The sequence below is a fragment of the Carya illinoinensis genome, chromosome 4, assembly GCF_018687715.1.
Source record: "Carya illinoinensis cultivar Pawnee chromosome 4, C.illinoinensisPawnee_v1, whole genome shotgun sequence".
NCBI lineage: Eukaryota > Viridiplantae > Streptophyta > Magnoliopsida > Fagales > Juglandaceae > Carya > Carya illinoinensis.
The window spans coordinates 9,757,895-9,782,960 of NC_056755.1; the positions used below are offsets into that span (position 1 = coordinate 9,757,895).

The 25,066-nt window shown below is 37.1% G+C and overlaps 2 protein-coding genes and 1 pseudogene across 3 annotated transcripts; 2 read left to right on the forward strand and 1 right to left on the reverse strand.

Moving 5' to 3' along the window:
* Positions 1 to 1,212: 1,212 nt before the first annotated feature.
* On the reverse strand, positions 1,213 to 4,825 carry LOC122306228. The gene is made up of 5 exons (XM_043118663.1): positions 4,815 to 4,825; positions 3,923 to 4,713; positions 2,738 to 3,730; positions 2,347 to 2,683; positions 1,213 to 1,894 (listed from the first exon to the last, which is right to left on the reverse strand). Exons 1-5 carry the CDS (start codon positions 4,823 to 4,825, stop codon positions 1,213 to 1,215), a joined length of 2,814 nt encoding a protein of 937 aa, XP_042974597.1.
* Positions 4,826 to 13,366: 8,541 nt separating this feature from the next.
* LOC122307168 (cellulose synthase A catalytic subunit 2 [UDP-forming]-like) lies at positions 13,367 to 24,492 on the forward strand. 2 transcript variants are annotated; one of them, XM_043119851.1, is made up of 14 exons: positions 13,367 to 14,400; positions 15,367 to 15,562; positions 15,648 to 15,883; positions 16,013 to 16,115; positions 16,222 to 16,411; positions 19,074 to 19,340; positions 19,420 to 19,765; positions 19,993 to 20,130; positions 20,470 to 20,595; positions 20,725 to 20,937; positions 21,059 to 21,329; positions 21,408 to 21,625; positions 21,728 to 22,078; positions 23,525 to 24,492. In XM_043119851.1, the coding sequence occupies exons 1-14, from the start codon at positions 14,320 to 14,322 to the stop codon at positions 24,107 to 24,109; spliced, it is 3,321 nt and encodes a 1,106-aa protein (XP_042975785.1). In that variant the 5' UTR covers positions 13,367 to 14,319; the 3' UTR covers positions 24,110 to 24,492. The 2 variants fall into 2 exon arrangements, with proteins under 2 accessions (XP_042975785.1, XP_042975786.1); XM_043119852.1 differs by having other exon boundaries at positions 21,423 to 21,625.
* On the forward strand, positions 16,421 to 18,333 carry LOC122307169 (annotated as a pseudogene).
* Positions 24,493 to 25,066: the final 574 nt, after the last annotated feature.

Consider the following 25,066-nt stretch of genomic DNA (forward strand, 5'->3'; position numbering starts at 1 on the left):
AATTATTTAAAAACTCACTTATATTGGCATAAATGACTCCAATATTTAAAAACTATGCTTTTCTCCCCTTGCAGTGAATTTAGTAATTATGACAAATAATTTATATATTTGTCAATTGTCTAGTGTCACTGCCAATTGGAAAGTGCAATGCATAATCAACTGGATAATTATAACATGCATTTTGTCCCTAAGCTTTATTGCCCAGGTGTTCACCCTTGGACTCTGTCAACTCGAATCTGGTCCTTATATGGAGCTAAAACTCTCAAGTACTTCCACAATAGCCATACCATGCATTAAAAATGGATTTCATTTATGGTTATTTTATCTAGTGATTCTTCCAATACAAGTTGATTACCTAGGCCAGCTTTGTTGGGATAACTCAATTGGAATGCACAAATGGACTGCAAAATTGTTAATGAAGTTCAGTTATGTGTACGGCACGTGCAGTATCATTAATATGTTCTATTAAGATTGTTCAAGTTGTCTATATGGACTGCATTTGTAGAATATTAATACACCAAATATCCTGATATAAGGGGGGTTGATGATTGAATTTTGTCCATGCTCAAATAGGATTTCATGTACATTACTAACGGTCTCTACACACTGTCCACATTTTCTCTCTACTTATAACTTCATGCATGCCCAAATTTTGTTAACATTATGGTAACATCAGTAAGTCGTATTGTTACTCTGCAGACGCAGCTCATTCAAGTTGCACATGGTTGGTTTAATATAGTACATCACATGCACTATAGCATAAATATTATAAATCAACTTCTTCAGCTAACATTTAGCTACAACAGCACGGTGTCATGTTACAGTTGACAGTCACAGTATATCACCTGCAGTAACAGCACACACATCCATAACCATGGTTAGTACATGCGTTAGGATGTTTGGCTAGAATCAACACAAAGAATCCACTAACAACAAGCAAGCATTAACTTTAAGACAAAGATTTCACTTACAACCCAAGGGACCCCAAGTTCCACTTACTACGCCCTGCACAAGAATATTTACATTACACTCTAGCCATCGCCAAATCGCACAGATACAAGATATTGCTGACATTATTGAATACCTATCACTAATTAGTAGAGCATTTACATCTTAATTGGTAGGAAATATAGATGAAGGTTATGGCCATTCAAGTCCAGTAGTAAAATAATATGGGTGTTTACCTTTTATCCAAAGTTAACATTAGGTGGTCTAATTCGACATTGAATCTTCATCTGTGGAGAAATATTCTTCATCTGAATATTCCCCATCGCCATAACTATCTTCAAAACCGTTAGCAACCACCTCATCGTTGATGTTGTCTATGGTATTCTCATCGTGCCGCCCCAAATGCATAACTTCTGCTGCATCAATACTTATAGGTTCTATATCAGTCCTACTTAGTGGAGTTGAGACTGGATCATCATCACAATGCATAGGAGCATACTCATATGATGGAACCTCTTCTTGATAGGCATCATCATCACTTGATTCGACATCAATATCATCTGAAGGACTCGGTCTTGGTGGAATGTCGTAAACATTCCTATTTGTGAACTTCTGAACAACATACCAATTCCCTTTCAACCGTAAATATTTTACATAATAACATTGGGAAGTTTGGCATGCCAATACAAATGGCTCATCCTTATACCAAGTGCGTGACATGTTGACACTAGTCATATGGACGTCCACTCGGACCCCTCGTCTTTGATCACCGACGTCAAACCAATCACAACTGAACAAGTAAACATGACGCCCTCCCATGTAGCGTAACTCTAGGATTTCATTTATAACACCATAGAAGTCCAGATTATTAGGCAAATTTTCACCTGTTACAACAACACCAGAATTTTGTGTCCGTCGCCATGGTTCACGTTGTTTTGAATTGAACCTTTTCCCATTTATAATGCAAGCAGAATATGTTGCAACCCAATGGTCGGGACCGCAAGCTAATGCATATAGATCTGCGGAAACATCTTGCGGGTTGACTATACGTTGGTCTTGAACTTGGCAGAATACGGTGAACCGCCTCAGCGTGTTAAGAGTTCAGTATTAGTGGGGGAACTATCTAATTAGACTAAGAATTTTGGACTTAACACGTTTCTTGAACCAAGTTGGGAACTCATTTTTGTGCATGCGATCAATTGAATTTGGCGTATGCAACTTACACTTCTCGTAGTGCTCACTGCACACAAAAGCCAAGGTCATGTATGTAAAAACCATGGGAACATAACACATAATAGGTACAGTTTGATTGCTAAAACATAAGTAAATAGTTATAATATATTTGTGGATGCATACTCTATGTAGGGTTGAATCTCTACGCAGTTGTTAAGAATGTACCATCGAGCTGAGATAAGGAGTTTATCATCTAATTTCACATTAGATGGTATACCCAAGGGACGAACATGTTGATTGAAAATTGAGAAACCATCTATGGTGTCCTCTCCTCTGCCATCAATGTTGCGATCAACTCGATTGAACTTTGTCTCAACATCTTGGAGGTACATTGAGCAAAATGTCAAGCATTCGTAATGAATATATGCTTCTGCTATTGAACCTTCTGGTCGTGCTTTATTTTTGACATACCGCTTGAATTTGCCGAGATATCTCTCAAATGGATACATCCATCTATATTGTACTGGACCCCCAAGTATCGCCTCACGGGGTAAATGAATAGCTAGGTGGACCATGACATCAAAAAATGATGGAGGGAATATCATCTCCAATTTACATAGGATGATGACAACATCACTTTGAAGCTGGGATAGGTGAGTTATATCAACTGTTCGTGAACACAACTTTTTGAAGAAACTGCTGAGTTCTATCAATGCCAAGGCAATGTCAGATCGTAAGAACCCCCCAACTGCGATAGGAAGTAGGCGTTGCAAGAAAACATGACAATCATGGCTTTTAAACCCTGATATTTTGCAATCACGTACGGAGACACAACGGGCAATATTGGAAGCAAACCCATCAGGGAACTTAACATCCGCCAACCATTCACAAAATTTATTCCTTTCTTGTCCGTGTAATGTGTACATTGCAGGTGGCAGCGTAAACCATTCACCTGCACGCCTCAAATGTAATTCCTTTTGCATACCCAAAATCTCCAAGTCACGTCGTGCATTGATGTTATCTTTGGTTTTGCCCGGAATGTTCATGAAAGTACCGAAGATGTTATCACAAATGTTCTTTTCAGTATGTATAACATCCAAATTATGCCGAATCGAAAGGGTTGACCAATAAGGTAACTTGAAGAATATGCTAATTTTGGTCCAATTCAACTCTTCCGAAGTGCGTTTTCTCTTCCTACGGGATTTACCAAATTGCACATCCCCAAGCATATGTAGTTGACTGACAATGTCTGATCCAGATAACACCCTTGGTGGAATACAGTGATCTTCTTTACCATTGAACAACCCTTTCCTCGATCTCCATATGTGGTATGGCGGTAAGAATCGACGGTGTCCCATATAACATTGTTTCCTCCCAAACTTCAACCAATTTGACTCTGTATTGGCATTACAAGAAGGACATGCCATTTTTCCTTTAGTTGACCAGCCAGAGAGATTACCGTAGGTAGGGAAATCATTTATTGTCCACATCAAGGCAGCATGCAACGTAAATGTTTCCTTAGTGGAGGCATCATATGTACGCACCCCATTCTCCCAAAGTTCAACCAATTCATCAACCAATGGCTGCAAGTAAACGTCAATGTCATTACCTGGTGATTTAGGACCAGGAATAATTAGGGATGTCATGAAGAATTGGTCTTTCATGCATGACCAAGGAGGCAAGTTATACAGCACGAGAATAACTGGCCAAATGCTATAAGGTTTAGCCAAATTGTTGAAGGGATTGAAACCATCACTGGCCAAACCAAGCCTGATATTGCGAGCGTCACTAGCAAACTAACTATGGTCTTTATCAAATGTCTTCCAAGACTCAAAGTCAGCAGGATGCCTCATAATGGTATCAGTTGTGGCTCGTTGGTCTTTATGCCATCGCATATCAGTAGATATCTTTGTAGACATATATAACCGTTGCAGTCTTGGCACCAACGGGAAATGACGCAACACCTTTTGAGGTATAACTCGTGTCCCATGTGTATTTGACATCCACCTTGAAGCCTTACAAACAGGACATTCATTCTTATCAGCATTTTCCTTCCAGAATAATATACAGTCGTTTGGACATGCATGAATTTTGTGGTACTTGAACCCCAACCCTCTCTCCAATGACCGTGCCTCTTCATATGACGATGGCCATGCAACATCAGGAAAGGCAGCCCGCAACAACTTAAGCAACATATCAAATGACTTAATTGACCAACCACCAAGAGTTTTAATGTGTAGCAGCTTGACAACGAATGAGAGTTTGCTAAATTTTGTACACCCTGTAAAAAGTGGACGTCGGGCATCCTCTAGTAACTGATCAAAAGAAGGTTTACATGAAGTTGACTCTGGTACGGAGGGGCATGAAGGCATCGGAATAGTGTCGCCTTGGCTACCTTGAGGGACATTATGGAATGTCCCTGCCCATATGTCATCTAACATATGGTCTATGTCATCGATATATTCATCCTCATCACTGAGATCGAAATCGGAATCGACGTCAATCAAAGGGCGAGTTTCCTCCTCCCCATGAAATATCCATTGAGTGTAAGTAGGATTGAAACCTTTGATGAACAGGTGAGTCTCCACCTCTCTGAAAGGCAAGAATAAATTATTACAACATAGTCGACAAGGACACCGGATTCGGTCACTTCCCCTAGCATGGCTTCGTGCAAGTGTGAGGAAGTGGTTAACCCCTTCGGCATATGCAGGTGCTCAAAGTCTATCATGCAAGTTCATCCAACTCTTATCCATCTAAAAGGGGTTTATCTCCAATTAGTTTATCAAAAGATTTGAACGTACTAAATAGAAAGAGGAATCAGACCATGAATTGAGTACCAAATGACTGAAAAATGAAAGGCGAATAATATTCTGTACAAGTGTGCTAGGTAGTTACAAATCATCTCATAACGAAGCATGCATGCAGTAACATGAACTGTGTTTAGAAGCATTTATCAATAAACACATATGGCTTATATAATTTAAACATTGTGGCAAAAACAAGTAGTACTATTGGAAACATGCCATATTTATAAATAACTATCACAAATTATGGTAAGATGTAAACATTAAGTGAACAATTCACAACAGACTTACCACAATACTGACAGCTTGATCATGCTAGGGACGTCATAAAATAAGGTAAGGATTGATAATGATTGATGAATCTGAAATTGTAAAAATAAACAATTAGATCATAATTGCCATACGTGACGATCATATCGGGATCATGCACGTATTATAGATGGAAGAATGGGAAAAGAATAAAATAACAAAACAGAAAATAATAATGGTTGAACTGAAATATCGACAATAAGGAGTGACCTCATTCCAATTATTAGAAATATTTTCACAAAGAATCTATCTTCCAGGATGTAGTATATATTCACGATGAGTCTCCCATTTCATTTTAAACTGGAGTAAGTGATAAAGTTTCAATAAGGTAACTAGATTACACATCAAACGACTTTCATATTATGAAATATAATTAAAGTTCCCGAAAATGATAATACTAAAATTGCATAGAACCATCATTTCATGTATTGAACACTTCATTGACATTAAGATGTGATACACGTAGAACTAGAAATACATGTTTTCTCGGGATGATGGATGAAGAATCGCAAAGCTAAATAGTTCGCTATGACAATGCTATACATTAAAAACCCCAAGACAATATGTGAGTCTTGTCTATTGTAATTCAAAATTATATTACAAATGAATAGATGCTCAGAAACTGGTATTCTGCAAACGGGTATTCAGTTTTTTATGACACAGTTAACTTTAAGCACATAAAGATATATATATGTGCCCTCAAACTGAAGTTTTACAATGGTAAGCCAAGGAAGAGAATGTTGGAGACATGAAATGAACACGAATATTGGTCATTAAAAAATCAAGTGTGCTAAAAAGGAATGAACAAAGTAGGGTTCCAATTGATAGGGCATTTTCATACGGATTTTGCTATAAGCTTCTAAAGCAAAAGGTATAAAAAGTAACTTTGCACTCAACTTTAAGGTATGAATCATGCCATTCATTAATTTGCATTCCCAACCTAATTAACTTCAAATAATTATAAGGGGTAATATGGAAGCCCACAAGCTGCAATAAAGTGGGTTTGGACTTGGATTTAATGAATAAACCAGTTGCATATTATATACAAATGTTTTCCATCCCAGGGTGAAAATATAGCATGTGAAGCTCATGGTTTGGGAAAGTTCTACATATAATTGGCACTTAAACTTTTGAGGAGAGAATTAATGTTCATTGATCAAATAATTCTCCCAGGTAGGATGCCTTGAAGCATATGTTTCAATGTATCTTATTATTTGCCACAGATTTTGTCAATAAAATCTGTGTTCTGCACCACTAGGTGACTTACAGATGTAAGTTGCCTACTGTCATTAATGCTGGGTCCACTGAAACAGAGTGTATGCCAAAAATGATAGTATGGCATTGCTAGTGTTTCAAAAAACAGATTTTTTATATACTTAAGTACATGCTATATATATACAGTGGAATATATAGCACGCCTATTGGTCAAGACTCAATACATTGGTAGATTTTTTAGGCCAATCCTGTGAACTTATATCATGAAGACATGATACACTTCTTTTAGCATGTATTTGAGACAAGGAATATGCCAATAAATCTTTGGTCTTTAGAATCTTAACAAAAGCAAAGCAAGAATCATATGAGTAAATATTTTTAAATGATTTCGGCAAGGAGATAGAATACTTTAACAATAAGAATATGTGGATTAAAGAGATTTAATTTGACACATGCATATATAGATGCATTATCATACTAACCGAATATTTATATGACTGTATAAGCACTAGTTATGAGAAGCTTGGTCAAATGGGCATGCACTAATGAGGATGTGGCTAGGAATATATACTAAGCAACAAAAATAATAAAATTGGATTATTTATGACAATTGGTTTGAACAGTCATTATTTTTGTATCAAAATCTCACTTTGGGAATATCCTGGGACATAAAAACCAAATATTTGGATAATTATAGCTACAATATACTCATGTGACAATTTATTCTTATCTTACATTTAACGATGGAAATTTACTTTCCATCGTACTATTTAACCTGAAAATGGTAGACAATAGTTTTATGGTATTTTGTAGCATATGCACGATGGATTAAGAATTTCACAAAAAAGATGCAAAAAATGTCAATTATCAACTATTACGGTACACAGCAGATTGGTCACCATTTTTGGTTCTCATTATGGCCATATGGGCTTTCCGAGGAAACATATATACATGTTTAAATGTTCAATTAAATGGAGTTTTACATATCAAAAAGTCTTATTTATAACACTTTCTATCCCATATCTGGAGGTACAGAAAAGTGGCTCCAGTTTTGCTAATACTTGAGGTGTGATACTCAATCCCTCTATCATTATATAAGGTGAGCTGTGGACCTTTAGACTCTAGCCTCAATAACATGGGTTTTTTTTTCCTTTTCATTAGAAACTTATATAAGTAGACCTGTATAAGGCACAAATAATTCATGAGGACACCCAGTAGACATTCGTACAAGGCAAAGTTTTCATTAATACTAGAAACGGCTTCCATCACTGAACTTTGTGGAAAATCCACAACTCAACACATAGTGTTTAGGAAGATTTATTTTGAGCAGCATCATAGAACCTAGAAAACATCAGCAAGGTGGGTATTAAAAATCAAATATTGGAGGGCCCCATAAACTCAGAATTCCAGATAATTGTGCAAGGACTTCACAAATTCATATACTCATCTCAAAATAGCATAACTAAATTCAAGTGAATTAACGGAATATGACAATTTACTTATGGTAAAGAAACAGGGTCGTAAGTACTAGAATTAGGGGCTTCTCAATTCAGCATATATATATATATTAAAATTATCTAATACACTCTGATTAGAAAAAAAAAAAAGCAAAATAGATGTAATACACTCTGATTGAGCAGCTCAAACACAAGAGACAGAACAATAACATTAAACTGCAAAACAAATTACCAAACTGTAAGTTTTAATTTCTGGAAATCAACAAAGTACTAGCCTATTGGTATACAAGAATTTGCTATATAATCATTGTCTTTAGGGACTATTCTTGTCATTAATATTTGAATTTTCTAATAGTTTATAATTGTTTGGTATATATATATATATATTTTTCCATGACAAATCCAGATGCGGAGGTAATCGCACTATCTCCCAAGACCCTAATGGCAACAAACATGTTCATATGTGAGGTATGCAACAAAGGGTTCCAAAGGGAGCAAAATCTACAGCTCCACAGAAGAGGACACAACCTGCCGGCCTACAAAAAGGCACCAAAAATATTGTGTAATGCAACGAACTCATGAAGGGGGGGAAGATAAAAGAATCCACTAACAAGATTTACCTCAACAGAGCCTCGGTTTGCCATACTATTCTGGGGAAAATCTTTACAATTTTTCGAAATGGAGGGATAGAGCTTCAATTTGTAAGAGAAGCTGGAAATGGAGGGTCCCGATTGTGGAGATTTCAAGCGGAGAGAAGGCCGTGTGAAAGTGGCCGGAGTTTGTTGGTGAAATGGGTTTACCTGCAGATGGGTCCTCGCGCGTCCAACATTGTGGAAAATAACAATCAGTGTACTTGTTTGCGCCCTTAAGCTAGATCCCGACGGAAATCACGTGCGTAGCAAAATATTTTTGTTATCTTGCGTCTTACAAAGTCGTCATAAAAATGACAATATTGCAACGCAACACATTTCCTTAACAAGTTGGTTGGTATGGGATTTAGAGGGCCGCAACGAGTTCTAAATCGATGTAATAAATGTCATATTGCGTCAATTTCTTTTGTATCGATTTTATGGTAGCTGGTAAAGGGCAGTTTTGTTGTAGTGTTTTCTTTTAAAGGAGCTATTGATCACTGTTGAAGGAAATAAACTGATTCTTTTAATAATTAAAAGGGATGAAGGCTTCAAAATGAGAAAGAAAGAATCCTCTCAGCCTCGTCCATAGTTTCTTTTAAGTGAGTCTCCTACGTGTCTCCTGTTTATTGGCTGGTGTAATTCTAGAGTGTATATTGGTTTTGGCGTGAAGCTTTTCTCTTATTAATAATTTCAGTATCTTAAAAAATATATATATTAATATTTTTAAAATTTTAACATATAATAAAATTAATATTACAAAACATATAATAATAAATATGAATATAGATCTATAATTACAATTTTAACGATAAAAATAATTAAAATATAAGCATATTAAAAAATATCAATATTATAATTTAATAATAATAAAATTTTAATTTTTAAATAAATTTTAAAGATATCAAAATAGATTAATTTTGTATGAAACAAATTGACTCATTTATAAATTATATCTTAGTAAGCCAATTTATTCTAATCTCAACTTGTTAACATCAAATTCAAACATACTAATTTTATATTACATTCGTCTTAAATTTACGTATTGTGTCATTTGTTACCTCTGCTATTCAGAAAGCAAAAACCGTTTGCAATTGGCATAAAATATATATATATATATATATATATATATATTTTTCACGTAAAATATGTAATTGAATAGGCTCTGTATCAATATTAAAGAATTATTGTTTTAAAAAAAAATGGTGTTACAGCCACTGTTAGGTAAATTTTTTTTTTTAAATAATTTTTTAATACTTTTAAATATTTTTAAAAAATCAAAAATTTATAATAATATTAAACTATTTTCTTAAATATTAAAATATAAATAAAATACCAGCGGTGGCCAAAGTATTTTCTAAAAAATAAACACAACGATAGACTCCAGCGGCAGAACCAACGGTACACATAGATTTTCCTTATTGCCAAATGTAGGACCTAATTATTGCTCAGAAAGCCTCCCTAGTGAAAAACAGGCCACGTGGTGAATCTTGTGATGTGGGGTCCGAAGACAACATTCGAGAGGGAATTCCCATCTGTGTGGGGCCCTTTTGAAGGTAAACCCATTGACAGAGACTTTGGGAAACAGGGGCACATCTGGCGCCCCTGTTTGCTTGGCTGGAAAGTGAAGTGTGAGAATTTGAAAAATGCTATGTTTACCGTTGGTTCTGTCGCTTGGATTCTATTTTTTTTTTATTATTAATTTACTTAATAATTAAATAATTATTTTTTAATAATATTGTAAATTAAAAAAATTTAAATCTATGAAAAAATACTTATAAAAAATATAAAATAAAAATTTTCAAATACACAAAGACAAGACCTAACGAGAACTGCCAACTGTAAGAGTAGCACCGTCATGACAATAATCATCATCGTTAAATAATTATTAGAATATTTCTATTAAACTCTTTTTTTTTTTACGTTAATATTCAATCATTTTTCTAAAAAATACATTTTAAGAATATCAAACAATTCATTAATTTCAATACATATATATATTCATTTATTAGTTTTTATTATAGATTTATATATATCTATATATATATATATTAGTTTTTATTAAATCAAAAGTGTTCTTTTAATATGCAAAATGTAGCTTGAGAATTTGTAAAATGTATCGACAATAATTTATCTGTTCTCTATTATAGTAAAAAATCCAATGTGTACCATCTTTCTATTAATTTAGTAAAAGAATAGAATAAAATAAAAATTGATTGGTGCTTTCACGTCTAAAAGTGACCTGCTAACATGACAAACCATGCGGAATAATAACTTGCTATTTATATATAATTATTTATATATATTTTTTATACATTTCACTAATGTAGTTAACCCATCTCACCATAATTCACAAAATTTTTAAAAACAAATCTCTCTTTAGAAATTTTTCAAATATAAATATATATATTTATATAATGTTTTATCCAAACAAGTCTTTAAAACCTGTGGTAGGTCTAGCATGAAGTATTGGGTTCTGCTTTCTAGGATACGTTTCACATCAAGTGGGTTCTGATTAGATTAATAATACACGTTGTGGAAAACAGAGAGAGAGAGAGAGAGAGAGAGAGAGAGAGAGCAAATGAATATATCAATGAAGGAATGGTCGAGTATGAGATCCTCACGTGACACGTACATTAATATGGTAAAGAGCTATTAATCGATTTACGGCAATGTGTATTCTCATCGTAATCATGGAAGTCAACAACCCCAAAAGCAAAAAATTATAAAACAGACAACTTCTTTTGATAGGAAAAGGGTTAATCAAATAATCATATTAGTTAAGGAAAAGAAACTTCTATGTTATATCCACCGACAAGCTGGCAGAATGATGGCCCTGTGGCAATGGACTAGGGCGGACCCTACATATAAAATAAATAACCTTGGCACAGCTTGGCAGTATTCAAAGGACCAAATATAATAATGAAAATTCACGTGACTTTGTAGGGCATGAGATCATGGATAAGGCTGTCGATTGTGAATAACTTTGTCGTCCCCACCAAAGACCTTAATACCTTATCGCATGTCGGGATTCCATGTTTTATGCATGGTTAGACCTTTTTCATAAAACTCCTAGTACTCTTGGAGTGAGACGATTATATATGTATGACACAAAAATATCAACCCAATTGGCATGTCATCAGACTGCATGAGTGTAAGTTGGACACAAGAGCTTTTGGATCTTGGATTGTAAATTGTTAGTTTTCGAGTAAATTGATCATGAATGCTAAATCAGTACTAGATATCATACATGCATGCTGCACGCTGGTAATGAGTAGGGTTTTTAATGGAGATTTTTGGTGATTGTATATTTTTTTATTAGCAATTACGTACGACACTAGGATGGACAATGGAGCCTTCAGATTTTTAATTAGAATATAAAAAGGAAAGATGATGTTGATGAAAATGCTCCTTTGTTTATCTTGTTCTTTGTTTTTGTTTTATTTTTAGATTTGTGAAGTTATGATCAGAGGTATAAGCCGGTCGGTCCAGACTAAAAAACCAATTGAACCAACTCATTAGGACCAGACCAAACTCTAGACTGGTCAATCTCGATCTCATAAATTGTGGATCGAATTCATTCGGTCTGGTCTCGGAATCTATCAATTTTGGATCGGACCGAACTTCTATATATATATATATATTTTAAATATTTTAAATAATTTATTATATTATTTTTATATAGTAATTATATAAGTTAATGATATAATATTTATCTAATTTATTATCATTGACCATATAAAATATTTTTTAATAAATTAGTTACATAATCTATATTAATAATTTACTTAATTTTAATTCAGTAATTTAATTAATTTTTTTATTAATTTATTTAAAAAAATAATAATTAGACCGGACCGGACTACTCGGTCCAGTTCCTATAGATATTCAATTCGATCCAGTCTAAAAAAAATTATGGATTGAAAATTTCAATCCACCATTCAAACCAGACCAATTTACATCCCTACTTATGATCAAAACAATTCAAACTCAACCAATAGTCCATTAATTATGCAGCCAAACTGTTAGCTAGCTAGCTAGGCATGTGGCCACACGCCTGCACCCGCCGTCATGCATGAATGGTCCTCACAATTGACAACTTGTTGCATATCCATATTTTTTTCACACATTTTTTGATGTTCGTCAACAACCAACAATCTAAATGTTTAGTAATGTTGGATTGCAATTCAGCACACATGTAATTCTTACTCTCCATACTAACATTGTAACTGCAATTATTATTCTCATTCAATCAGGAGTTTTTATTTTGCCTCTTGGCTCATACCAAATAGCTTAAATTACAACAATTTAGATAACAAAATGTATCATCAATGGTTGATTGCATCTGGTTTTCATTCTCATCCCCATTAATAATATTTTAAGAGAAAAATGCTAAGTGCACTCATGATGTATACCGATTAATGTGTATTTTGTGTTTTTTTAAATAGTAAAAAAAATATAAAATACAAAATCGATGTATACAGTTGATCCTCGTAGAGGAATCCTTGTTATTAATATGACAATTTGTCGAGAAAACATATCCTAAGAGGAGTTGTCTTTGGAAGTAATCATACGAGAAGTTGATACATGAGCTACGTACACTACTTTTTGTTCAACCAGTGAATGAAAATGTATAGATATGAGTTGGTCGATGGCACAGGCTTACCGGTCATTACAAACCGGAAAGAGGGCACAAGAGTCATTACACCAAATACTTACTGGTCAACACTCTTAATAGTCAACAACGTACGTAAAGAAAACGCTCCGCTTACGATCATATTTTCTTGCGAGAAAATAAAATAGAAAAATGCCCATCCCACAGAGAGAGAGGGACAAGAGGAAGGGGGAGAGAGAGAGAGAGAGTCCAGTTCAGGAAAACGCGTTAGCAACTTAGCAGAGACAAAAGTAAAGACACGAACTACGCCGCGTGAGCAGATCCTACTTCTTAATTTTCTCTGTGTCTCTGTCCCTCTGTCCCTGCTGCCTAAACTCTCTCGTGAGTTTTTATAGCTTGCACAACAAAACCGTGAGTTAAGAGAGACAGGAAATTTGCCAACAGGAACACCAAATCCAACTCTCTGCCAAAAAAAAAAAAAACCCGTAAAGACACAGATCACGATTGCAAAAAACAAATCCTACGCAAGAAAAATTATTCGTTTAAATTCTCTCCCTCTCTCCCACTTTCGTTTTCCAATTTTCTCCATACACCAAATCCTCCGGTGGGAGACAACTCAGAGCCGCCGCCAATACCACCAACGGACGCCACCCACGTTTCTCTCTCTCTCTCTCTCTCTCTCTCTCTCTCTCTTCCTTTGTTTTCTATATTCCCTTTACATCACATTTTCGTGATCTCTCTCGTCTGTCTTTCCCTCTTACATCTCCTTCACTTTTACGCGCCTGCATTCCCCACCACATACACCATACTCTATTTCTCTCTCTACGACCTGCATTGAGTTTCAAGATTAAGGCCAGCCAGGTTACGGAGCAGACTTGGCTTGCTAAGGAATCAACATCAAATAATTCTTCGTTTTCATTTTTTCCCCCACTCTTTTTATAATAAAAATCACCTATATACAATTTCGTTTCTCTCTCTCTCTCTCTCTGCATGCGGGATCTCGGTTTGTTCCGATGGGTGCTCACCTGAAAGGTGTGGAGCGCAAAGTCAGATCTTTTGGGCGAGATACACGGTGCCAGATCGGTTTCCCGGTTGAGGATTTCATTTCAAGAAGCCGGGTTTTGTGGGTTTGAAGTGTCTCAGATTTGATTGGCTTTGTGTTGAGTTTGATGGACACGAGAGGTCGGCTCGTTGCTGGGTCTCACAATAGGAATGAGTTCATACTCATCAATGCAGATGAGAGTGGAAGGGTAAGATTCTAAGAGTATCCCTTATCTTGTTTTATTTTATTTTTAATTTACGGAATCCGAATACCCACTGGTACATTTTGTTAGTTCTCCGTATGGGGGGGATTACTGGAAATATGAAAAAATATTGGTTCTTTCGATAGTGTTTTGATGCAACTTGGGTACCGTTTCTTCCGATTTGCGTAACGTGCTAGGAAATTGGTTATTGCTTTTGTGGCTTTTAGTTATGCTTATTTCAGTGTATGTTTGTGTCTGATAGAAACATTTCTTAAAATACTATTTAGTTTAGATGGCTTTCTTGGGCTATGATGTTGATTTCCTGTTTACATTCCGAAGGGAATCCTTAATTTGAAGTTTTAACGGCTTTCTGTTGTTAAATCGGTAGGTTTTCTGGACCTGGGCTAGAAAGAATCTGTGCATTCAAAGCTTTCTATCCTTTGAATTTGGTGGGGTTTTGTAAACAAGACTTACCCTGTCTAAGTTTCTTGGCATCTCCAAAATATTTGGAACTGTTAGATAAATTATGACTATGGATTGTGAAAAAATTGGAAAAGCTGCTTTGGAAATTCTGGTTGGCATATGTAATAAATTTGCATATAAAAGACTGACCTTTTTCGGTTTTTTGATTAGTACTTACAGTTTTTGTTACTCTGTATTACGACATTACTATAATCAAAGTCAAGTAGAAAAAAATGATAACCTTATGAAAATTTGGAAAGGAGATTAGTGTTCTTAGTTTAATTGGACTTATGAATCTTATTTGGGGAATTTCTAATTTATTTCAGGAACAGATTAATTAAATTAAATTCAGCAAATTGAATATTTTTAGTTTTAGTTTGTTGTTTGATTTGGTTGGCAGCAAGTTGAACTTTCAATACATTGACTAATCATCAGCTTTATGCTGCCGAGTCTGTAACCTCTGATTCTGGTGCTCGTAGCACTTATTTTATGGTTGCTGGATCCTTGCAGATCAATTCTGTGAAGGAATTGAGTGGACAAATATGTCAGATTTGTGGGGATGAGGTGGAACTTACTGTGGATGGAGAGCTCTTTGTTGCCTGCAACGAATGTGCTTTCCCTGTGTGCAGGCCTTGCTATGAATATGAGAGAAGAGAGGGCAATCAGGCTTGCCCTCAGTGTAAAACCAGATACAAACGCATTAAAGGTGAGTTTGTTTCTGTATTCTTTTGCTTACAAATCTATTGAACACTTAATTCTTGAATTTCTCTTACTAGTGATGTGAATTGCAGGTAGCCCTAGGGTTGAAGGTGATGAGGAAGAAGATGATATTGATGATCTGGACAATGAGTTTGATTATGGAAACTTCAACGGTCTAGGTTCACAAGAAGTTGCAGAGGCAATGCTCTCTGCGCGCCTTAACACTGGCCATGGTTACCACTCCGGTGCATCTGGAATCCCTTCTCTCTCAGAATGTGAGACCTCTGCCCTTAGTTCTGAGATGCCTCTATTGACCTATGGCAATGAGGTAAATGATTTTGACATTTTAATCTTATTCCTATATCTTGTATTTGTGTATTCGTTTCTTTGCATGTGCATATGGGTTGAAGTAAGTGTAATGTGTTGAACACCTTACAATGATGCTTTGCTGTTTTAGGATTCTGAGATTTCTCCTGATCAACATGCTCTTATTGTACCCCAATTTACCAGTCATGGAAACAGAATCCGTCCGGTGCCTTTTTCTAATCCATCTGTACCTTGTAAGTTTTTTTCCTTAAGTAGTTGCATATTTCTTGTCCAGTGGCTGTTTAGATTTATTTTTTGCATAGTCAGTGAACTTATAATTTTTTAATGTCTGTGTCATAGTGCAACCCCGACCAATGGTTCCTAAGAAAGATCTTGCAGTATATGGGTATGGGAGTGTGGCTTGGAAGGATCGGATGGAAGACTGGAAGAAAAGGCAGAATGATAAGCTTCAGGTGGTAAAGCACCAAGGAGACAACAATGGGGGATTCTCTGGTGGAAATGAACTAGATGATTATCCTGAATTACCCATGTAAGCAATTCTTCACTATTTTCCCACCTTTGATGCCGGTTCCACCTTTGATGCCGGTTTTGCCATCCTTAACCAAAAACCAAAAACGTTTTATTAAATAATAATCATTTTTCCTCTGGGACAAAGTTGATCGAAATTGGTGAGAAGAAACATCCTCTTTTCTGAAATGCCTATAAACATGTTGCTTGATAAGGTGGAAAGGATCTTGCTAAAACTTCCTTCACATACCAAAGCCCTTGATATGAATTGGTCAATGTACTGCAGATTCCCATGCATGAAATATTAAGGTGTATTCAAACCCTCTTGAGACCCTTCATTCATTGCAAAACAGAGAAAGTAACAAAAGGGAGATACAAAATATTTCTGTGAACTAAGTTGCGTACATTTAGTCATTCCTGGTCAAGATTTAGGATGCCTTAGTAGCAGCTGATTGTATTTAAAGCTAGGTACATTCTTTACATTGTCCTTACAAAATTGCTACCATTAAACATTGATATATTTACCTCAGTGCCTGGGTAGGTGTGGGCCTTTGGACTACCTCAATGCTTATGTGCGGTTGCGTATGGTCTTGAAACTTTGGTTCTCTATGTTCCTTGGCTTTGGGGCTGGATCTGTGGTTCTGATTGAGACATAATTATTACATTTATTTTAGAATCCTAGGTAATTTTATGAGCTGTGATCATGTTTAATCCACACTCTTGTGATATCAAAGTCCCTAGGTTTATATAAACAACAATTTGGGGTGTTATCCTGTTTCTTTGGCAACTATTAGTATGTGAATTAACGTGAATTAAATTCAAAACTTGATATGCGGTATTCAGTGAAATACCTTTCTTGATATTCTTAATATTCTAAAGAGGGCTACTACAAACACAAAGGGATCTCACAAAAGGGATCCCACAAACTGACATGGCACTGACATATGTCATCAAGTAAAACCAAATCACACCCGCTTGACCCTCGACCCCCTCCATTTGTTCCCAAAACCCCTTCCCCAAAACCCCTTCCCCAAATCCCCCAACCCCCTGTCCAAACCTCCCCAGCCTCATCTGTGTAGCCCTCTCCCTCTTTGCTGCCAAATCCCATTGACACCTCTCTCTCTCTCTCTCTCTCTCTCTCTCTCTCTCTCTCTCTCTCTCGATTTGAGCCCTAAACGTTGGAATTTTTTCATCTGGCCAGCCGTGGACGACATTGTGAGATTGTAGGGGTTCATTCATATGCGGGTTAATGGGTGATAGCAGAGAAGGCACCTCGCTCCTTGCCACAGTGGCGTTCGATGCCACAAAGCGGCAAGTGAGCTACTTCTACAAGCCCTGTATTAACGACTACTACTACGGTCAAGGCCACCCAATGAAGCCCCATACCTCATCGTTCGCTATGCCCTCCACTGTCTGATGGAGATCAACCACCCTTTCCCCATTGGTCCTGTCAACATATGCTGCCTTCACTCCAAAGAGTATGTGGACTTCCTTGCCTCAATCTTCCCAATACCCTCTCAAACAATGTCTTCTCTTGCCACACTAAGCGCTTCGATGTCGGCAAGGATTTTCCTATCTTCGACGGTCTGTTTGGCTTCTACCAATCCTCCACCTATGGCTCCATTGGCGCTGCTGTCAAGCTCAACCGTGGCGATGCCAATATCGCTCTTAATTGGGTCGGTGGCCTTCGCCACACCAAGAAGTCCAAGGCCTCTAGCTTTTGCTACGTCACTGATATTTTGCTTGGTACTCTTGAGCTTAATTGGTGTTTGGTTATTATAGCTGAATGTTTATGTGCTCACATGTTGATACATTTTTTTGTACACTTTATTTGTTGTCTCTAGGTAGCATGTACTTTATGTTGGTTTTGATGTCCACCATGGAGATGGAGTTGAGGAGTCATTTTATGCCACTAACAGAGTCATGATCGTGTCGTTCCATTAATTTGTAGATTTTTTTCAGGATACTAGGCACATCAAGGATAAAGGGTGGCGGCCTGGGAAGATAAATGATGGATTGGATGATGAGAGTTTCCAGGGTTTGTTTAGGCCACCGTCCAAAGGCTGGGCAAACGAAAAAATTTCAACATTTAGGGCTAAAATTGATAGTGTAGAGAGAGAGAGAGAGAGAGAGAGAGAGAGAGAGGTACCTGGTAGCGAGGATGTTCAACGACATTGGCATCGACGGGAGTTGGCGGCGTTCACAGATGGGCTGTCTTTGGGAACAAATGCTGGGGGTGGGGGCAGGTTTTGGGGTTTGGGGATAGAGGTAAAAAAATAATTTTTTTTTAATTGATGATGTGGCACATCAGCTTGTGGGATCCATTTGTATGTAGTAGTTTTCTATACTAAAACATATTAAAACCTTTTTCTTAAATACTCTGTTTGCTGCTATATATTATAATGGGCTGAGGTTTCATGATTTCCTTGTATTCTCTTTTGTTCCTAATTAGGTGTTTCCATTGTATACTCCTGTGTCCTTGGGCTAACCCTTTTGTTCTTCATAAAGTTTTCGATTACTTTAAAAAAAAATACACTACAATATGGTTGCCTGAAACCATGCATAAAAAATATGGCTGTCTGAATTTAATTTGGAAGTATCACTTGTATGCTTCCTAACTTCTGTAGTATGCTTTTCTTCATTTCTGTTTACTTACAAGATTTATTGATTTATATAAATGATAGGATGGATGAAGGCAGGCAGCCGCTTTCGAGGAAGTTGCCCATCCCTTCAAGCAAGATAAATCCATACAGAATGATTATCATACTCCGTCTTGTAATCCTTGGCTTATTTTTTCATTATAGACTTCTCCATCCAGTTAATGATGCATATGGCTTGTGGTTAACATCGGTCATATGCGAAATTTGGTTTGCTGTATCATGGATTCTGGATCAGTTCCCAAAATGGTACCCAATAGAACGAGAAACATACCTTGATAGGCTATCGTTGAGGTAAATGGGACTAGCATGTTTTTGGGTTTCAACCTTTCATATTGACTTGTTGACTAACGTTTGCTTCTTATGCACTTAGGTATGAAAAAGAAGGGAAGCCATCTGAGCTGGCCAGTGTAGACGTCTTTGTGAGTACGGTTGATCCTATGAAAGAGCCTCCTTTAATTACCGCAAATACAGTTCTTTCCATTCTTGCGGTTGATTATCCAGTAGATAAGGTTGCTTGCTATGTATCGGATGATGGTGCTGCCATGCTTACTTTTGAAGCTCTTTCTGAGACATCAGAATTTGCAAGGAAATGGGTTCCTTTCTGTAAAAAATTTAATATTGAGCCAAGGGCCCCGGAGTGGTATTTTTCACAGAAGATTGACTATCTGAAGAATAAAGTTCACCCAACAATTGTCAGAGAAAGACGGGCAATGAAGGTACTAACTTCCCTGACTGCAGTTGCGAATATGGAAGTATTTGTAATTTCACAATATTGCCGAGCATACCAAATTATTCTAAAATCTTAGTCTAATACTTTGATAAATTGCTTGTCTTTATTTATCAAAAAAAAATTAAAAAAAAAATTGCTTGTCTTAATTTTCTGGTTTAAATATAAGATTCAGTTGTCATGAATGATGGCATTTGATTTTTCCTGTTGGTGCAGAGAGAGTATGAAGAATTTAAAGTTAAAATAAATGCGTTGGTAGCCACAGCACAAAAGGTTCCCGAGGATGGCTGGACAATGCAGGATGGAACTCCATGGCCTGGAAACAATGTACGGGACCATCCTGGCATGATTCAGGTAATCATTCTACAAATATTGAAGATACTCTTGCACCACATTGTCTGTGTTTCTTATTTTTGTTAGTTAACGTTGCTTAATCAGACGGGGTATTTTCCCTTGAATTATCTGAGGAGCACTTATGGGAAACTCCTTGCTGAGGGCCTGTGCACCCCCAGAATTAGTTAGGCCTTTGTCCCAGATAGCCGGTGCCAATAAAGTTTGTTTTTTTTTGGGGGGGGGGGGGGGGGGGGGACTTCAAGCAATTCCCAAGTTGCCTTGGTAAAGGGAGAGGACAAGGCATTGTATAGGGTTCCGATGTGTATATATTCCACTTAAACCAAATTCTGATGTTTGCAGGTTTTCCTTGGCCATAGTGGTGTTTGTGACGTGGAAGGAAACGAGTTGCCTCGATTGATTTATGTTTCTCGAGAAAAGAGACCAGGGTTTGAACACCATAAGAAGGCTGGGGCCATGAATGCTCTGGTAAGGCTAAAGCCTGGCTCTATGATAATGCTTCTAGATCACTCTTCTGGTTTTTCCTCCATGCACTTTTTAATAATTAACGCATGGTCCACAATTTTGATGTTAGTTTATGCACAATAATTTTTGAAGGTACGGGTCTCAGCAATTATCTCAAACGCTCCTTATCTTCTGAACGTTGACTGTGATCATTATATTAACAATAGCAAGGCACTTAGAGAAGCCATGTGTTTCATGATGGACCCCACACTGGGGAAGAAGGTTTGCTACGTGCAGTTTCCTCAAAGATTTGATGGGATTGATCGTCATGATAGATATTCGAACCGAAATGTCGTATTCTTTGATGTATGTAGTCTTCTTGTTGCCATATTTTATCTATCAATCTGTCTGTCTGTCTTTCTGTTTGGTAACATATTATATGTACTTATTATCTTATTGCAAAGTCTAATTTCCCAATTGAAAACAGATCAACATGAAAGGCTTAGATGGTTTACAAGGACCCATATATGTTGGAACTGGATGTGTTTTCAGAAGGCACGCACTTTATGGATATGATGCACCTGCCAAGAAGAAGCCCCCTAGCAAAACCTGCAACTGTTGGCCAAAATGGTGCTGCCTGTGCTTTGGCTCTAGAAAGAACAAGAATGGGAAGACAAAGGAGAAGAGGAAGAAACCCAAGCACAGAGAAGCATCAAAGCAGATACATGCACTTGAAAATATTGAAGAGGGAATTAATGGTAAGGATTCATTAATTGACCCAGTTGCCAACTTAAGTGACATTTGTTTTGTAATATTAAAAATCTTTGAAAATTAAGACAACCCTGTGGCAGATTCAGAATCAAACATCGAGAAATCATCCAATATGTTACAAGTGAAATTGGAGAAGAAGTTCGGGCAATCTCCAGTGTTTATAGCCTCCACGCTTCTGGAAAATGGTGGAGTTCCTCAGAATATCAGTCCTGCATCACTGTTGAAAGAAGCCATCCAAGTCATAAGCTGTGGATTTGAGGATAAATCAGAATGGGGAAAGGAGGTAAGCAAAATTTTCAAAACTCCAGAAGTTTTTCAGAACTCATCTTCTCTGGATTCTTCCTTGTCACAATATTGCCCTCTAAATTTTTGAACGTTTAACCAGGTTGGCTGGATATATGGTTCTGTAACTGAGGATATATTGACTGGATTTAAGATGCACTGCCATGGCTGGCGGTCTGTGTACTGCATACCTAAGAGGCCAGCATTCAAGGGATCAGCTCCTATTAACCTCTCAGATCGTTTACACCAGGTTCTTCGGTGGGCCCTTGGATCTGTTGAAATTTTCTTGAGCAGGCATTGTCCTATCTGGTATGGCTATGGCGGTGGCTTGAATTGGTTGGAACGATTTTCCTATATTAACTCTGTTGTGTATCCTTTGACATCGGTTCCCTTGATCGTTTACTGTACTCTACCAGCAATCTGTCTTCTCACTGGAAAATTCATTGTTCCTGAGGTAACACCCCTCTGCATGAAGTTATTATCTTCACTTTTCTTAGCCCATTTTTTTAACCGAACTGTTGAAAGCATGTTTAAAAAGTGTGCAAATATGGAATATGTGGCTTGGAGTTTCGGTGACATCATAGCTCCGCCCATTGCAGTGTTCTATTTATTTTCTTTTTTTGGAAAATATTTTTCATTTTTTTCCAATGTTTGGTGCTACCGAAAAATACTGATCAATGGAAAATCATTTATTGATTAACTGAAAAATGCACCCAAAGTGGCCAAGCGGCAGTTATTTTTCCAAAACATGGCCTTCTACTCTCTCTCTCTCTCTCTCTCTCTCTCTCTCTCTCTCTCTAAGATATCTACCTCTTTCCTCTACACTGGTACTACCATCTCAGCCCCTCCCCATTCTCATTCCTTTGCTCCACCATCACCTCTCTTCCCCACTCCTTATTGCTGCCACCACCTCCACTCCTTCCAAGCCTTCCGGCTCTGCAATGCCACCACCTTCTCCATCCCCTTCACTTCTCTGTACCTTCACCATCACCTCCCTCCATTCCCTCTCCTCAGTCGTTGCCATCTTCCCCATTGCTACCACCATTTTCTGCTCCCTTCTTCCCCAGTCTTCCATCCTTGGCCCCAGACCTGCCATATTTTCAGCTTTTGGGCTTTGGTGTCATTGGCTTTTGCATCTTTTTGTTGGGGGCAAATAAGCCTAGGAAATCATCTTTGGGGTCTCAAACCAAACAGTAGACAGCAAATAATTGATTCAGAGAATATTTTCTATTGAGAAAATTCCTGAAAAGATGGGAAACAAATGGAGCCTAAGTCTTAAGCCAAAACTTAAGGTTTTTCAAGCAGCATACATGAACCTATAGCAATGGATTTTTTATTTTATAGGCAGCATCTATGCCTGGTGATTTTCAGAGCCAGGTGGTGTAACTGTCAAATGTTGGTACTTAAATCTGGTGTATTAAGAATTCATCCTCAGTTTAGACTGACTCGTGAACTTTTCAAAATTTTCTAATCTTACACTTTTTTTGTCTGCAAAAACTAAGCTGCTTAGATAATAATCAACTTTTGCCTGGCAGAAATAAGCACACCATGCACATGGCTCTAGAAGATCAATGTGCTTGCAATAATTTTGCAGTGTATCAGTTTGTCATTACAATTGCTTGTGAGCATCGCTGTGATTTTAAAATTTAGTTCCCATGGTTGTTTCTCATTATACATGAGTAACATGATTGGTTGTTTCCCATGGTTGTTTATCTATCAAAAAAACATGATTGGAAAGTGCCTCAATGGTTTGAATAAGGTGACTACATTTGTCTGCCATGTCATTTGGGCCCCTTAAGCATATACTTCAATCGAACATCAAGTCTTTCACACTGCCGATTTAAATACTTGTTTACTACTTACTTTTTGCTAACCCAGGACCCTTGACTTATTTGTACAGATAAGCAATTATGCAAGTCTAGTATTCATGGCTCTCTTCGTATCTATAGCTGCAACCGGTATCCTTGAGATGCAGTGGGGTGGTGTTGGGATAGATGACTGGTGGAGAAATGAGCAGTTCTGGGTGATTGGGGGTGTTTCATCACATCTTTTTGCCCTCATTCAGGGTCTACTCAAGGTGTTGGCCGGTGTCAGCACAAACTTCACAGTTACCTCCAAAGCAGCAGATGATGGAGAATTTTCAGAGCTCTACATCTTCAAGTGGACATCATTGCTTATCCCTCCCACAACGTTGTTGATTATGAATATAGTTGGTGTGGTGGTTGGGGTTTCGGATGCTATCAATAACGGGTATGATTCGTGGGGTCCACTTTTTGGTAGGCTATTTTTTGCCTTCTGGGTCATTGTACACCTCTACCCCTTCCTAAAGGGATTACTGGGCAAACAAGACAGGATGCCAACCATTGTTTTGGTCTGGTCTATTCTCCTTGCCTCAATCCTAACGCTCATGTGGGTTCGAATCAACCCATTTCTGTCAAGAGATGGTCCTGTGTTAGAAGTTTGCGGGTTGAATTGTGACGATTAGGACACGTGAATAAAAGCTTTAGTTGCTTCTCAGTTGCTACGATTTTCCAGGATGGTTAGGGTGTTGCACAAGAGAGATTTGTTCTTTAGTATGGTTATGGTGTTGCACAAATATGTAGGAAGAAAGTTTTGGTTTTGTGGTATGGGATGTAGATACAAAAGTCATCAAATTTTTTTATTGCATTCCCTTAGGTTCCTTTAGGGTAAATGTTTCAGTATCTGTTTTGCAAAGTGTCTGTATTATAATTCATCCCCTTGAAGTTGGGGGATGTCTCTTATAGGTCTCGCAAGATTAGTTCAATTGTCTGTATTGGTTGTCGTCTCCCTGGACAAGATAATTGTATGCTCTTAATTTCGAGTTTCAAGTACTGTGGATTTTATTCACTTTCTGTCTTTCATTTCATATATATATAAAGCTAGACTTCCACTCGCTAATTTCCTCTCATTGGAGAGCCACTCCTTGCCCTATCAAATCAACGGACAATGGACACATCGGGCAATTGAACAAATTACGGCCTTGAGCTTAGCATGTTGTCTCAGATTGGTGACATATCTGGCAGAGTTTGGCTGGAGCAGGCATGAAGAATTTGAGCATCTGCTTATTAGGGCAGCTTAGTTTAGAGTCAGGAGGATGATGTTAGCCGTATGAAAATTGTTTCAATATGTTGATAAAGAGGTCTGTTATTTATAAGCCGGTATGTAAATATATGATAGGGCATCTGCTATAGAAAAATTATATTTTCAAGCCTGTGTAGAGCACACTTAGCAAAGTGTTTACATGGAAAGATAAATTTTAAAATTTGAATATTACAAGTCAAATCTTGTCACTTAAGTGATCATATAGATGGTAGGCTCTACACACTAAGGAAAATAACTCTTATAGGTAGGGATGATTTGGGCGCCAAATGGTTAAGACTCTTATTTAGAAAGAGGGAGAGAATTCAAAGCAATGGAGAGA

Coding starts and splice junctions, on each gene's coding strand:
- LOC122306228 (XM_043118663.1), bottom strand. Junction 3,731..3,922: donor GACATTTGATAAAGACCATA/GTTAGTTTGCTA, acceptor CTAAATCACCAG/GTAATGACATTGACGTTTAC. Junction 1,895..2,346: donor CTCCTTATCTCAGCTCGATG/GTACATTCTTAA, acceptor AAATGGGAAAAG/GTTCAATTCAAAACAACGTG.
- LOC122307168 (XM_043119851.1), top strand. CDS start 14,320: ATGGACACGAGAGGTCGGCTCGTTGCTGGGTCTCACAATAGGAATGAG. Junction 15,884..16,012: donor TATTGACCTATGGCAATGAG/GTAAATGATTTT, acceptor TTGCTGTTTTAG/GATTCTGAGATTTCTCCTGA. Junction 20,131..20,469: donor ACCATCCTGGCATGATTCAG/GTAATCATTCTA, acceptor TGATGTTTGCAG/GTTTTCCTTGGCCATAGTGG.